This window comes from Seriola dumerili, unplaced genomic scaffold (genome assembly GCF_002260705.1).
Source record: "Seriola dumerili isolate Sdu_G_001 unplaced genomic scaffold, Sdu_1.0 BDQW01000138.1, whole genome shotgun sequence".
Lineage (NCBI taxonomy): Eukaryota > Metazoa > Chordata > Actinopteri > Carangiformes > Carangidae > Seriola > Seriola dumerili.
Window position 1 is genome coordinate 14,699,716 of NW_019174393.1, and position 13,448 is coordinate 14,713,163.

Consider the following 13,448-nt stretch of genomic DNA (forward strand, 5'->3'; position numbering starts at 1 on the left):
CCTCCATATGGTTGGGGTTTATGAGAAAATGAGTGACACTGACTGCACTGTCTCCTGCTTCATTCCGCACCGTGCTGAATCTGTGTCTCTCTTGTCTGTCAGGTTGAACATCCTGTTGGGTGGCATGACGCCTCTGTATTTCCACGTCGTCAATGTGTGTTTGCACTGCGCCGTAACCTGCCTGCTCATGCACACGTGTGAGCGCTGCGTGTTCGAAGACTCGCGCCTGGCTTTCATCACGGCGCTCCTCTTTGCCGTGCACCCTGTCCACACCGAGGCCGTGAGTACACAACACACACAGACTGTCACAGACTGAGAGTGTAACAAAAGAGGGAGCCCACACAAGAGTTTTGACTTATCAGTGAGATTTATTGAGAATGACCAGTGCAGCCCAGTAGAAACAGTTTCTATCAAAACAAGTCAAAAACAAAAAAAGTTAAATAAAATCAACTGACCCCATCTTACCAGCTCTAGCCCGTCACCCAGCAACCTTGGATCCTTAGTAGCACTTATAGATAGATAGATGGATAGATACTTTTTTTTTTATCCCCTAGGGGAAATTCGCTTATTCAAATTCTGGTGCAGAATTAGATTAGAATATCTCTTACATGTCCAGTAAATATGAGGCTACAGCTAGCAGGGGTTTTTACAGCAGTTATAAACTGAACTATTTCTTGGCTGGGGCCAATAACCTCCTGGAGGCTTTGCTGGTTCGCTTGGCTACTGGTCCCAGCCAAGAAATAGCCTCGCACCAGATCCCTCATGAAATGGCAAATTCTTATTCTATGTTTTTTTGTTTTAAAAGATTAAACAAACAAGATATTGGGGCGCCCTGGTGGCTCACCTGGTAGAGCGCATTCCACTTAGGCTTAGTCCGTACCGCAGCGGCCTGCGTTTGAATGCAGCCCAGGCCCACTGCTGCACGTCATTCCCAAATGACAAAATGCCCCAAAAAAATAACAAAACAAATTATAACGTCTAAGCTAACTGACTGCTGGCTGAAGCCTCATATTTAATGGACAGATACAAAAATGGTATTGAATCTGGTAACTCCATACCAGATCAAGAATAAATGTATTTTCCAAATTATGAAACCATTCCCTTTAAGGCGGAGCCAATGGGGCGCGGTGAATTGGCAAATGAGCTGTAATGACAACTTGTTTATAGATGCATAGGAGAAAACATGACATTTTCTCGACACCTTTACATGATCAATATGCAGATTATATGGTTTGAAAACAGTACCCCCCTCAAAATGCTGATGTGTGCTTTTTTTATTTTTTATTTTTATTTTTTAAGAAATGCAGGTTAATGAGGAATCATGGTCGGTGTAAGCACTAACGTTTGACCCCTGACCCTCACTTTGAAAAAGCTCAGTTCAAAATGAGCTCCAAAGCTCATCACAAATGTCTGACACCCTCCAGCCTGCAGCTAGACAGAACATGCCGCTTCACTGTGCTCAGTATTCCAGCTACTGAATGCCAACAAACCTGGAATTAACCTGAAAGTGTTGAACCAAAGTAGCACCCTGAGGTTCCTCTAAACCACAGGTTTGATAGAGTGAGCCCCCCACAGTTAATGCTAATTGATTCTGTCACTCCTATAGTTTTTCTCTCTGCTAATTGGGGGATAGTAATGCTCTAAGTTTTGGTATCATACCTCCCACAATGCTCTGGGGCGATGTAAACGGGCAGTATCAGGTTGCAGTGGATATAGTGACTTATGCTGTGAGCTACAACTTGAGCAAATGAACTTGTCAAATTGTCCCCATTGAAAGTAGCTGAATTAGCTGTTAGCATCTCCTGTTTGTCACTGGAGGACTTGCTCACATAAGTTCTGAAGGTGTGTCTTTTTTTTCTCTCGAAGTGGGTTTATGGATCTAAGGTAATCAGAGTGTAAGTCACACTGAATCATAGAATAAGTATTTCATGCGTGTGTTCAGATTTGACACTGGGGAGGAGGATTTGACGCAATTCGGAGCAGTGGGGTTAAAGTACCTTAATTGCCCCTTTGTGTTGTGCGTTAAAGCCACTGTGGCTGCTGGTGAGGGGGCCAAACTACAAAAAGTAACTTCCCCTTGTTTTCAGAACACCATTGTGCACCTGTCACTCTCACTTCACGTATCATTGCCTCCCTCCATGCCCCCACCTTCAAGTCTCTGCTTTGAACAAAGGCTACAGAGCTATAAAAATCAAAGCATGAGCTGTAGCAGCTACTAGACCAAGATCCCAGGTTGAGGACAACAACATTTTCTTGTTCCTACCCATTTACCACAACTCTCGGCTTCCAGCCTACAGTCCTCTGAGACTGACCGGTACAGCCCAGTAACACTAGTATAAAGGAAATCACATATAACACACCATGTCGCACTTTACCTTTGCACATATTAAAGCTTGTGCCTGCTACTGCTAACTTCTGTTCTTAACTTGTGCTTACGCCGCTCCTCTCTGAATGGAAAGCCTTGGAGTGTGGTGAGGTGGAACATCTGGCCAGGTCTCATCACTTCAGTTCAGCTTGGGTCAGTGGAAATCACTAGAAAACCCTTTTTGCCTCCGTAATTACATTCAGTATTTATCCTTTAGCCTACGAGGTTGGCTGATTGGTTGAAAGCATTGCGGAGCGATGATGGCGTAAAAGGATCAGCCAGGTGGGGAAGTTGATTTAGAATTTATCCGGAGCCCAAACACAGAGCACAGTCCAGCTGGGTCTGCTGGTTTAGTCCCAGCTGAGTATCCAGTGCTGCTGCTGCTTCCACTACCTCATCCCTGCTGAACAGTTCCTCTCCTGTGACTGTGAGGAGTTAGAAAGAGCAGAAATACCTCTCTTCCTCACGCATCTAAAGGCTTCAGATGAATCATCTCTCATCTGTTTAGAGAACACGTCCATTCATTATAAAAAAAATCTCCTCATATTGTGCAGGAAAACCTATTGTAATCACATACGATCAGGGTGGTGAAGATTATTTATATACATCATCAAACCAATAAAACAGTCAGAGATACAGCTTCATTGATATATGACCACAGATCTGACCCCAAGTCTGTGAGAAACTTGATAAAAATTGACACAGCTGTCAAAAAAAAAAAATTTTCGCACCTTGCTATTAATTAAAGGCACATGGGCACCACAGTTATTAAGCTGTCAGCTGTTGTAAGGACATGCATCACAATAGTCTGATAGACCCTGCAGGCAGGGGACCAGTAGGGGTAACAGAGCTCAGCTGGCAGCATTTTAGTGAAACATGTTCTCTCCTCAGTTTATTATGCAGATTCATTTTAAACAGAGATTACATTAGATTTAGTTTATAAGTCTAAAATGTTTTTTATCAGTACAGATGTAGCTGAAGACGTTCAAAAGCTTTTTAATGTTTCATTTCTCATTGCAGTACTTGCAGTACATAAAGTACATGGTATGCTGATGCATCTTTTAGCACCAAACCAAACTGGATTTGATTAAACGACAGTGTTCAGTGGCGTCTGAATCAGCGTCTCATCGGGCTCATGGAGTCACATTTCATAGCACAAGGAGACGGCAGGTATTTCTCTGCACCAGCCAGGATTAAGCAACATTTGAATCAAAATCTGATGATGGTGGGTTGTTTGGTTACTGCCAGTCAAATCTGATCTGAGCCACACCCACACAGTCCTGATGAGGCAGTATAACTGAGTTTTATTTTTAATAAATCATTTTATTACTTATTTAGTCTTGAATATTTAACCCTCTGAGACCCACATTAAGACTTTTCCATTTTTGCACACCATGTATGATCAAATGTTTCACTGATTCAGAATAAGCACAACCTCAGTCAGTCACCCAGTAGTAGGGGATTGTAGCCCATAACAAAAGAAAACAAAAATTGAATTGAATTTTGTTTATTTTACATATAAAAGCTCTGCTAACCATAAAAACAAAAGAAAACATCAAAGCAGAAAGTCGCACACATCTGTTTGGATTGTGCTAGAGGTGATTTGAAGTTTCTGTCAATCTGATCATGAGTTGCGCTCATTTTTGTGGGGGCAGTATTTATGGGCGTATTTTTTCCTCCTTGTCTCCAAAGCCTCAACTGCACATAAATATCTTACTAATTAAAACTAATAGCCACATTTTAGGGCTTTAAAACTCGTGTGTGTATGCTGCTCCTTCACAGTTAAAGCCTCTTTTTAACTGTCACCTTATCTTTTTGTCCGATTCCTGATGACTGTGAGAGTTTCACTGTGAAGCAGTTGCAGACTCATGATGTGGAAGGACTTCAACACAGTGCGAGACGGATGAGATGAGACTTAGAATCTCACTAGTTTCAACATCGCGGCCTCATTTGCTCCTAGGAAGGATCCTGTCCTCTGCCCCTCATGCCAGCAGTTGTGCACCCTGCAGAAGTGCCTCTGAGTAAGAGAGCAGGTCCCACAGGATCAGTACAGTCACATCATTATTTAACTCACTCCTGCTTTCAGTCCTCTGACTCCTTTGTGCCCCTGTGTGTCAGCCCAATTCAGCTCTCACACTCCCTTTGCCATTTAGAACCACTGCTCTACTTTCCACGTGACTCCCAAAGGGCAAAGTTTTCCCTCATCTGACTCGGAGAAAGAGGCAAGTCAAGTTGTGCAAGTTGTGGAATCTATGCAAAAAAGCCTCAGAGGAAGCAGAGCAGATTATTATTCCCCTCTCCAACAGGTGAGGTGACAATAAAGGGATCAGATGTTCAGTACACAAGCACAGTAGAGAAGGAGGGAGGGTGGGGGATGAATGGAGCAGAGGAGTATGTGCAGCATGGAGAAAGACGAGAGCGATGAAAAAGAAATGCATGAGATTTGGTGGAGGAGGGCGATGAAAGGAGACGAGAAGCGGGGAGGGAGAGGGAGCGACAGAGAGATGAATGGAGAGCAGCAGGGGTTGTAGCAGGACAGGCCTCCTGCCAGGGCGCTCCCCTGACTCCCTGTACAGAGACGGAGAGACGCGAGGAGGAGGAGGAGGAGGAGGAAGAGAGGGAAAAGGCAAGATTCAGAGGAGAGGGAGAGCAAGCAAGCTGGGAGCGAGGGAAGTAAGACGACAAGACAGAAAAGAAAGTGAGAGCAGGAAAGCGTGACGGAGTCAGAAATAAGGTCTCAAAGTCTCCAGGCCAGTGTAGGAGAGAGTTTGATTTCCCTGCTCATCTCCCAGCATGCCAATCAAACTGCCAGAACAGGCAGCAGCGCTTGGACTGGATGTGACGGGAAGAGAGGAGGGGGAGCTGGCTCTGCACGGACACCAAAACAAATCAAGTTTGCTGGGTTTGGGTTGAAAGACAGTTTAAGGAATCTGAATTCTGAAAATCCTTCTGAGTCCCCTCTTGAATCTATGTACGTATAGTTTTTTTTTTTGCTGTTTTGAACCCTCACAGGATGCAGGTTCAAAACAGCAAAAATGTATTTGTTAAAGTATTAAAGAGACAGCCACACAAACGTCTCCGTGTGACAGCGGAGAACCCAGAGTCACACAAGTATTCAGAGTAGTGTTGGGCTGATGGCCGACGTTCATCGCGATGTTGAGTCGAGAATCATTATTCCACTGTTTCACTGTAGATAATTATCTATGCCTAATTCCATACACATCGGCCAACAGCTAATTCAGAGTAACCTGTGGCTGCAGCCAAGAAATGAGGTGAGCAGCGTAAGGTAGGAATGTAGTTTAAAATGTATTTGACACATTGGATTAAGAGGTGTAGCCCACTTACTTTTTGACCCCTTCATTTTCACGAGGCACTACTTCAGATACTGATACATAAAGATATTAAGTAAATTGATTATAGAATGTGTTTTTTGATGATTAATTTATTGATTAATTGGCTGATCATTTTGGATGAAACAATCATTGCTGAGAGAGTTGTAGAGTTGTGTTCGTGGTGCTTATTCATCCAAGCACAGACACTGGCTTCCAGTTTTTTTTTTTTTTTACAAGCTCTGGCCATTGGTTCTGTTGGCTACGATAAGACTGTACTTACCAAAGTAATTGCTGAGATCTTGGAACAAGACAGCATCACTACATCGGTCCAGTAGGGCAAGAAATGTGAGCAGTCAGACCAGCAGAAAGGTCACCTATTGTTCCTTAAAGTTGAAACAGGAAGTCATGGATGTTTACAACAGGCACCCGCATTAACATTTACTCATTTGACGGATGCTTTTATCCAAAGTGAGGGACATCACTAAAGCTTCAGTGCAGTAGGAGACCTTGGTGTAAGTACTAAGTACTATATGTATTTAATAAGTGCAAAGAGATCAGGTGAAGAAGTGCACCAAAGTGCAAAGTAAGTGCATGTTAGGTGTTAGAGGTGTTAGGGGAGGAGATGAGTCTTGAATATATAGAGGGACGCTCCTGCTCTGAAAGCATTCAGTAGCTTGTTCCACCATCAAAGAACAGAACAGTCTGGACTGTGATTGTCTTGTGTGCAGTGATCGCCTTGTGTGGCAATGCCAGATGACATTCCTTGACATTCCCAGAGGACCATAGTGGCCAAGAAGGAGTATAAGCCTGTATGATTGAGTTCAAATAGGTCTGAATAATAGTTTTACTGCCAACCTTTGTTTTCCCTTCAAAAAAAGCTTCAGGCCACCTGGGGGTTTGATTTCTACTTCCTTTATCGTCCGACTTCTTGTGTTTCTTGCTGTGTTCCGAGATCTCGGCAATTACTTTGGAGCCAATGAAAACAAAACCACAGTTGTAGTAAACAGTAGTTTTTACTTTAATTAGACAACAGCCAAGAGTTTCATTTTGGCCTCGGGACATGTCATTTATGGCGTCAACATCAGCCACAGCTGATATAACATTACATTAACAACTTTGTCATTTCAGTTGGTGAAAGCAGCTCTCAGTGCTGGATAAAAACGCCTGCTAACTGAAACTTTTGTAGACTGCCCGCTGTTTATGAAGACGAACGGGGAGACATAAGGTTTGATACTAGATTCATTAGCTTCCCAAGCTTAGAAAATTTGGATCTTCTGCCAACCTGGAATGGGATTCAAAATGAGCGTAGCTATCCAAACTCAATCCAAATATGGGCGTTTTAGGAAGATTTCCAGTTCCATTAACTACTGTTGTGCAAATAGAGCAAAGTAGATGGAAACTTGCCTGTAAACAAATCTAGACACACACACACACACACACAAGTCCCAGACTGTAGCTCCGTATTAACAGGCTCCGTCATTAAGACCAGATGGAGTTCATTTCTCTTATCATGATAAGAAATGAGTATGTCAAACACACACACACACACACACACACACACACACACACACACACACACACACAGAAACACACTTCTCACCCAGGCTATTACCCACACATTCAGCTCCTGCTTGTGTTCTCAAATGAACTCGTTCCTTGCTGACACTTTAGAATGACTCGGAAGAAATGGTGAGAGTTTCTGAACAGAAGCAGCCTTCAGTCCTCTAAGTCGAAAGTTAGAGATTTTTCCTGTTTCATGTACCAAAGCTTTATCTAAACTAAAACACCCAGTGACCATTCACACAAATAATTGTTGTCACTGAGGTTAAAACGTTCTTTTTACTGCCAGTAAACCCCTCAGAACAGCTCACAGCTTGGCTCCTCTGCAGCCTTATTTCATCTTACCAGTCAGATGAAAACAGAGTTGGGCAGTTGTTCCGTTAGCTCTGCTGTTTGTTTCTGCCCAGCCTGTTTCACTATCAGAGAATATCACTAAACAACATCATGCGTGCCATGTCGTTTTTTGAAATTGATGGGAATTTAGTTTCATCTTAGCTAATAGCATTAGCTGATATCATTAGCTATGATAGCTGAGTAAGTGGCCACAGCTGACTGTGGGTTTGTGTAGAAGCAGCAGCAAAAGGGAAGCTGCTGTGCAGGCTTTTCAAGATAAAAGCACTTGTAGGGTCGTCATCTGGTTCCAGTAATTTATCAGTTGACCATCAGTGCTTTGAATCCACTCAGCTTTATCAGACATCAGTCAGTCATGTCTGTAAATGAGTGAATGGACTGGTCATGAGATCTCACATTGCCTACTTAAACTTTGAGGGTTGTTATTGGTAAGACTGAAATGTCTGAACAACCATTGGATGGATTGCTATGAAATTGGGTACAAACGACATGTTCTCCTGTGGATGAATTCTAGTAGCTTTGGTGATCCCCTGACTTTTAATCTCTAGCGCCGTTCTCGGGTCTCAGTTTCAATTTGTCTAACAGACAGAATCATGAGTAATGTCATAGTGAGATGCAGCGAGAAGGAAACAAACCAGACTTAGAGCTTATAGCGAGATAAACATGAGGAGTTGTTTCTGTGCCTTAACAGCAGAACTTTGGTGGTGGAAATGGGAGGAAAATGTTCAAAACCTCATTTTCAATTCAGACTGCAGAATTAGTTGATTGTCTAGTCAGAGTATTGGGTTTTAATGAGCAGGTGGATAGTTCTGCATAGAAATGTGTGAGGAAGAATCTCCTGTTTTGGGGTAGGACCAACTCACACTGCTGCTGTTGCTGTGTTTATTGATAGTGTAAACATTTATCAGGCTCTGTGATCAGTGCTTTGCTTGTCAGTTAGACATGTGTCAGAGTTGTAGTGTGTGTGGATGGAAGACTTGCTTTGCTGTGAATGGAACATGCCTCACTTTGTTAAGCCGATAATATAATATTAGTAATTATAGGCTTAATTCATTTCATAAATCCTGTATTGTCATAGTTTCTTATGAGGGAAGCTTTTCCCATCCACCCTGCAGGCATCAAATGTCCTGTATGCTAAAGTAAGACAGCAGGAATTACATACATACTATCAATATTCACACTGAGAGTGAGGGAGCTGCTGTACTTATCTGTGCTATCCACTGCTGGTCGGGGACATACAATTGATTTCTCACTTACTGCAAGTGCTAAATTAGTCTGGGTTAGTCTTACTACTGCAGCTAGCTGCCATTTCTCCCTGGGGTCCCATGTGCCAGGTCAGCCTCTAGCTAGTTAAAGCCTACAGATGTTGTGACTTGTGTTCCATAATAGGTTTTAGAAACATGAGAACCACATATAAAACTACTTCTAAGACGTAATTTCACTGGCTTGCAAAAGTAGTTCAAATGTCCATATACTGTACAGTATAAGCTAGCATGACATTTTCACAATGTGCTTTTTATCCTCCTGCTGCTAGCTGACACGCTAACCTAAAATGTTGAACTTGATAAACATCACCTGCTAAATAGCATGTTAACAATATATTGTTAATGCTACTGTGAGACTGTTTACTGATGTTAGCGTTTAGCTCAAAGCGGCACTGTGCCGTAGCACAGCCTCATAGAGCTGCTAGCATGACTGTAGACTCTTCATCTGGCTCTGTAGAATGAATCTCATTACTGAAAATTAACACTGTAAAACTCACTGATGCGACAATCATTCAAGATTATTAAACCATGATAATAAAATCCGATACAGTCTTCTTTATGAAACTTCTAACATTTAAAGGTTTTTCATAAAAAACCAATATATAGATTCATAGAAAAGTAATCTGTCTCATCACTTATGCCCCAACAGAAATGTGTCACAGTGTATTTATCTGAAGAGACTCTGCCCTCTACCTGTATCTTATTTTCTTCATATTTTGCTGTGTTCTGGACATTTGTGGGCGTCAACCTTTGGGTGTGTAGGCCTCAGCCAATAACAGCGTGCTGGTTGTGAGGGCGGGACTCTATAAAAATGTAGCTGCAGGTCTGTGTGTCTGTTTGACCGGGCTACATTCGAACAAAATCCAGCAGTTCGCCACTTTCCTTCAGGGTTGTGCGGACGTGTGGGCATGATTGTTTGTGCTTACAGAATGTAACCTCTGTGAAAAAATCTTTTTATTTCACTGATTCACATTGTTCTCTCTAACGCCACTCCTTCTCTTCATTCACTTCCTAGCTCGCTCTACCTCTGCTCTCTCTCTCGTTCTCGCTCATTGAGCCGGAGAGGAGTGGCCGACTTTGAGCGGTGTGTTTACAAACAGGAACCAACAAATCAAATCAAAGTACACCTTTAAATAATTTTGGAGGCAGCAGTTAGTCTGGTGTCTTGGCTCACATTATTCATAGAAAGTTTTGTTTTGGTGTCATTATTCAGTTTGCTGAGTTCTGATGTTATGCAGTCTCCCAATCTGTAATGAGATGTCCCCATCTCTAATTACAGTCTCAATGTTTTTTCCCTTTTTAATCATCTGTAATAGAGAAACATTTAGTTTGACCTCTGGGGCTGTTTCTGTTACAGTTTGAGTGTCTTCTTTTTTTTCCAGTTGTTTTTCATTATTATGAACCACAACAGAACCAGGATCACAGTCTCCACTGTTTTCTGTGTCCAAGATGGCCGGCCTGGCAGTCAGTCAGCCAGTCCATATCCAGTGAATGGGGCTCCTGTTTGAGAGCTGAAAAGCCTCCATTCATCCATACCTCCTCTCCTCTCTCTGCTGATAGAATGCTGGGCATGTGCGGACCCTGTCTGCCATATGTGTGCCTTGTTGCTGTGGGCCCTCACACACATGCACACACACACACACACACACAGACAAAATAAAGCTGTCTCGGGGTGTTTGGGATGCCGGTCAAGGCCAGGACAGACCGAGGCGAGGGACAGGCGACGAGAGATACACGGCGCTTTCCAGAATGTGCCCGGGGTGACAGCCTGCCTGCAAAAAGTCACACACGCTCGGTGTGCGTGTTTGGGTGTGTTTAACCGAGCTGTACTTTTACACTTCCTCTCCCCTTGTGCTGGGGTTTCGATGCAGACAGGCAGCTGCAGCTGAGCTCAGATTCCTGCTGAATTATGTAATTGGCCCAAATTAGAGAGAGAGAGAGAGAGAGAGAGAGAGAGGTGGAGAGAGAGAGAGAGGTAGAGAGGGAGAGGGCTGAGAGAGTGAGATGAAGTCGTAAGTTTCTTTCCTCCTCGAAGCCTTTTGTTTCACTAATAATCAGACTAACAGCTCAGTCACAATGAAAATACCTCCTATAAATACCTGGATTAGATTAAAGAGGTATTCCAAGAAACTTTTTTTTATTGCACTTCCATAAAGCTGGGAAATTGTAAGAGACAGATCAAAAGAGAAATGTCAAAGTTTGTGCAGCAAAGGCACAGGTATCCTGACCTGTAGTCCCTAATATGGGTCAGTCACCAGAAACTACTGGATCCTACACTTCCCACAGTGCAACCTTCTCATTGAATTATATTATTGATTATCACTCTATACATATACTAATACAATATGTTACCAGAATATTGTTACTTTTTGTATTTTACATTAGTGTATGCTATGTCTATCCATTTCAATTATACAATTCCACAGTATATCCACTTATAACTATGTTTCATATATTGTATTTACGTTTTACATATACTCCACATGTGATGTATGAAGGTCACACTTTGATGTTGGTTTTTTTTTTATCTTTGTTGAATTCATGTTGAGTTCTTTTTATTTCTTATGTCTTAGCTTCTCTCTGTGAACATGTGAACACCCCCCAGGGATGAGTCTTGTCTTTACTATTCTCTGTGTTTCTGCTTTCTTCCTGTTGAGTTCCTCGAGGTGAGTGACATATCTGGGAGATTCTGCTTCGCCTTCTCCTGTCGAGTAACAGGCTGTTCACACACGTGGTATCAAACACAGCGACAGTGTTTGTGAATGGGACCCGGTGTTGCAAAGTTGAAAGGCTCGACTTTATGCAAATGTCCTCTGATGCAGTGTGAGGGTCAACCAGGCAAGAGCCAGTCGTGCTCGTTTTAATGCCCACAAAAAATGGCAGCACAGAGTTGTTTACTAGAGCGCTAAAGGAGTGGAGATCTCTTCCAGCACAAACACAGGACCACAGTGCTATTCTGTACCCAGGAAACAAACTGTAACAGGAAATGAACAATTTCCTCGTGTGTAGTGCAGCGGCTCTATGAGAACTCAACTGTCCAGTCAAAGCAGAGTTTTTCATTTACGGGCTCAATGCAACACACAGAGCTACAGCTTCATGAGAGGCCAGAGACAGAATACTACTGTGCATCTGTACATGTGAGCACAAACTGATTTAGCAGAAGGTACCAGTAACGGTGCCAAATGCTCATCATAGAAAAGTTTTCCTGCTGTGCTGGATTCAGCGCTGGTGTCACAGAATCATTCTTGCTGCTTGGTGACCGTAGAGCTTTCCCTTCACCTGAGATGCACCGTGATTGTTGATAAGTCTGCCAAGCTCCGTCTACCTTATTTTTATACTGCAATAGTACAGGCACACCAGAGATAACAAGAGCACTCATTAATACCAGATGTAAATACAGAAACCTGAGGTCACTTGTCATTATCCAGATAAGGTGTCCACCCTGCTGTATTCATGCTCTATTGCCCAAACTCAGAATATTATACTCTGCCATTTACTCTTTAGCTGTATTTTAAATGTATTTTGTGAAATTCCAAATATTTGAACCACCCCTCAAAGATTAAAGAGAATGTGGTACATTTAACTGTGGTGGATAGTAACACCAATTGTTTTCCCTATTTGAATCCTCTCCTTACTGCATTGCATTCTGGGCTATTTCCTTGTCTTAAAGGTCCCATATGATAGAACATCAGATTTCCATGGCTTTTTTGTTTATAAAGCAGGTCTAGGTTCTATATTAATACTGTGAAAGAATCAAAACACTCAGTCCACGGATACATGCACATAGCCCTTGTTCAGAAACCGAGCCTCAAAATGAGTCGCTATGACTTCTGTAAATTTGTGATGTCTGATATTTTTCCAGAGATTGTTGGATAACTTTCTAAAAACTATTTTCTTATTATTTATTATTAATTTTATTTCAGCTTTATTATTAAATATTGATATGGCTGTTTGAGTGGACTGCAAACCTGCTTACTCACAGTAAAGGGATGATATCCACTGCCTGCAGTCCGAGCTCTGAAAAAAAGGATAAGCTGCTTGATGGCTCTGTCTCTTTAGCTGCTGTCCAGGCGAAGCATATTTCCTATATGCAGTCGTCCACTCTTTCTGCCTGAAGCAGCATGTTATCCTGCTTTGGTACATCAGGCTATAATGGCTGGTGCAGTGGAGTGCAGTGAGTAAAGGCATGATGATTCGATGAGGTCAGAAGGTTGACAGTGGAGGAGGAGAGGAACGAAAAGAGAGGGAAAGGTCACAGACAAAAGAAGGAGAGGAGAGATGGAGTAGATGAGGGGGGAAGAGGAGTAAGGGCAGAGCATGTGATCAATTCAGACTGCCTGTCAAAATAAGTGCATGTGTGTGTGTAGTAACTAAACGGACAGGGCAGCTCTGACAGCAGCTCCTCTTCTTCTGCTTCAAGGGGAGGAATCTGTTTACTGTTGCTCACATTCCAAACATATTATTATTCATTGTGTGTGTGCGTGTGTGTGTGTGTGTGTGTGTGTGTGTCGAGGGAGAGAGAGGCTTTCACTAAACTTTGATCTTTTATCCAGGCAAGGAAAAGAAAGCCCCCCC

The 13,448-nt window shown here is 42.6% G+C and overlaps 1 protein-coding gene across 1 annotated transcript in view; it reads left to right on the top strand.

Annotated features, from left to right (window-relative positions):
* Nucleotides 1-13,448, top strand: part of tmtc1 (transmembrane and tetratricopeptide repeat containing 1) — a 146,529-nt gene that overhangs the window by 20,471 nt on the left and 112,610 nt on the right. The window contains exon 2 of the mRNA XM_022749816.1: nt 103-280. Coding sequence (XP_022605537.1) covers nt 103-280 — 178 coding nt within the window. The remainder of the gene's footprint in view (nt 1-102; nt 281-13,448) is intronic.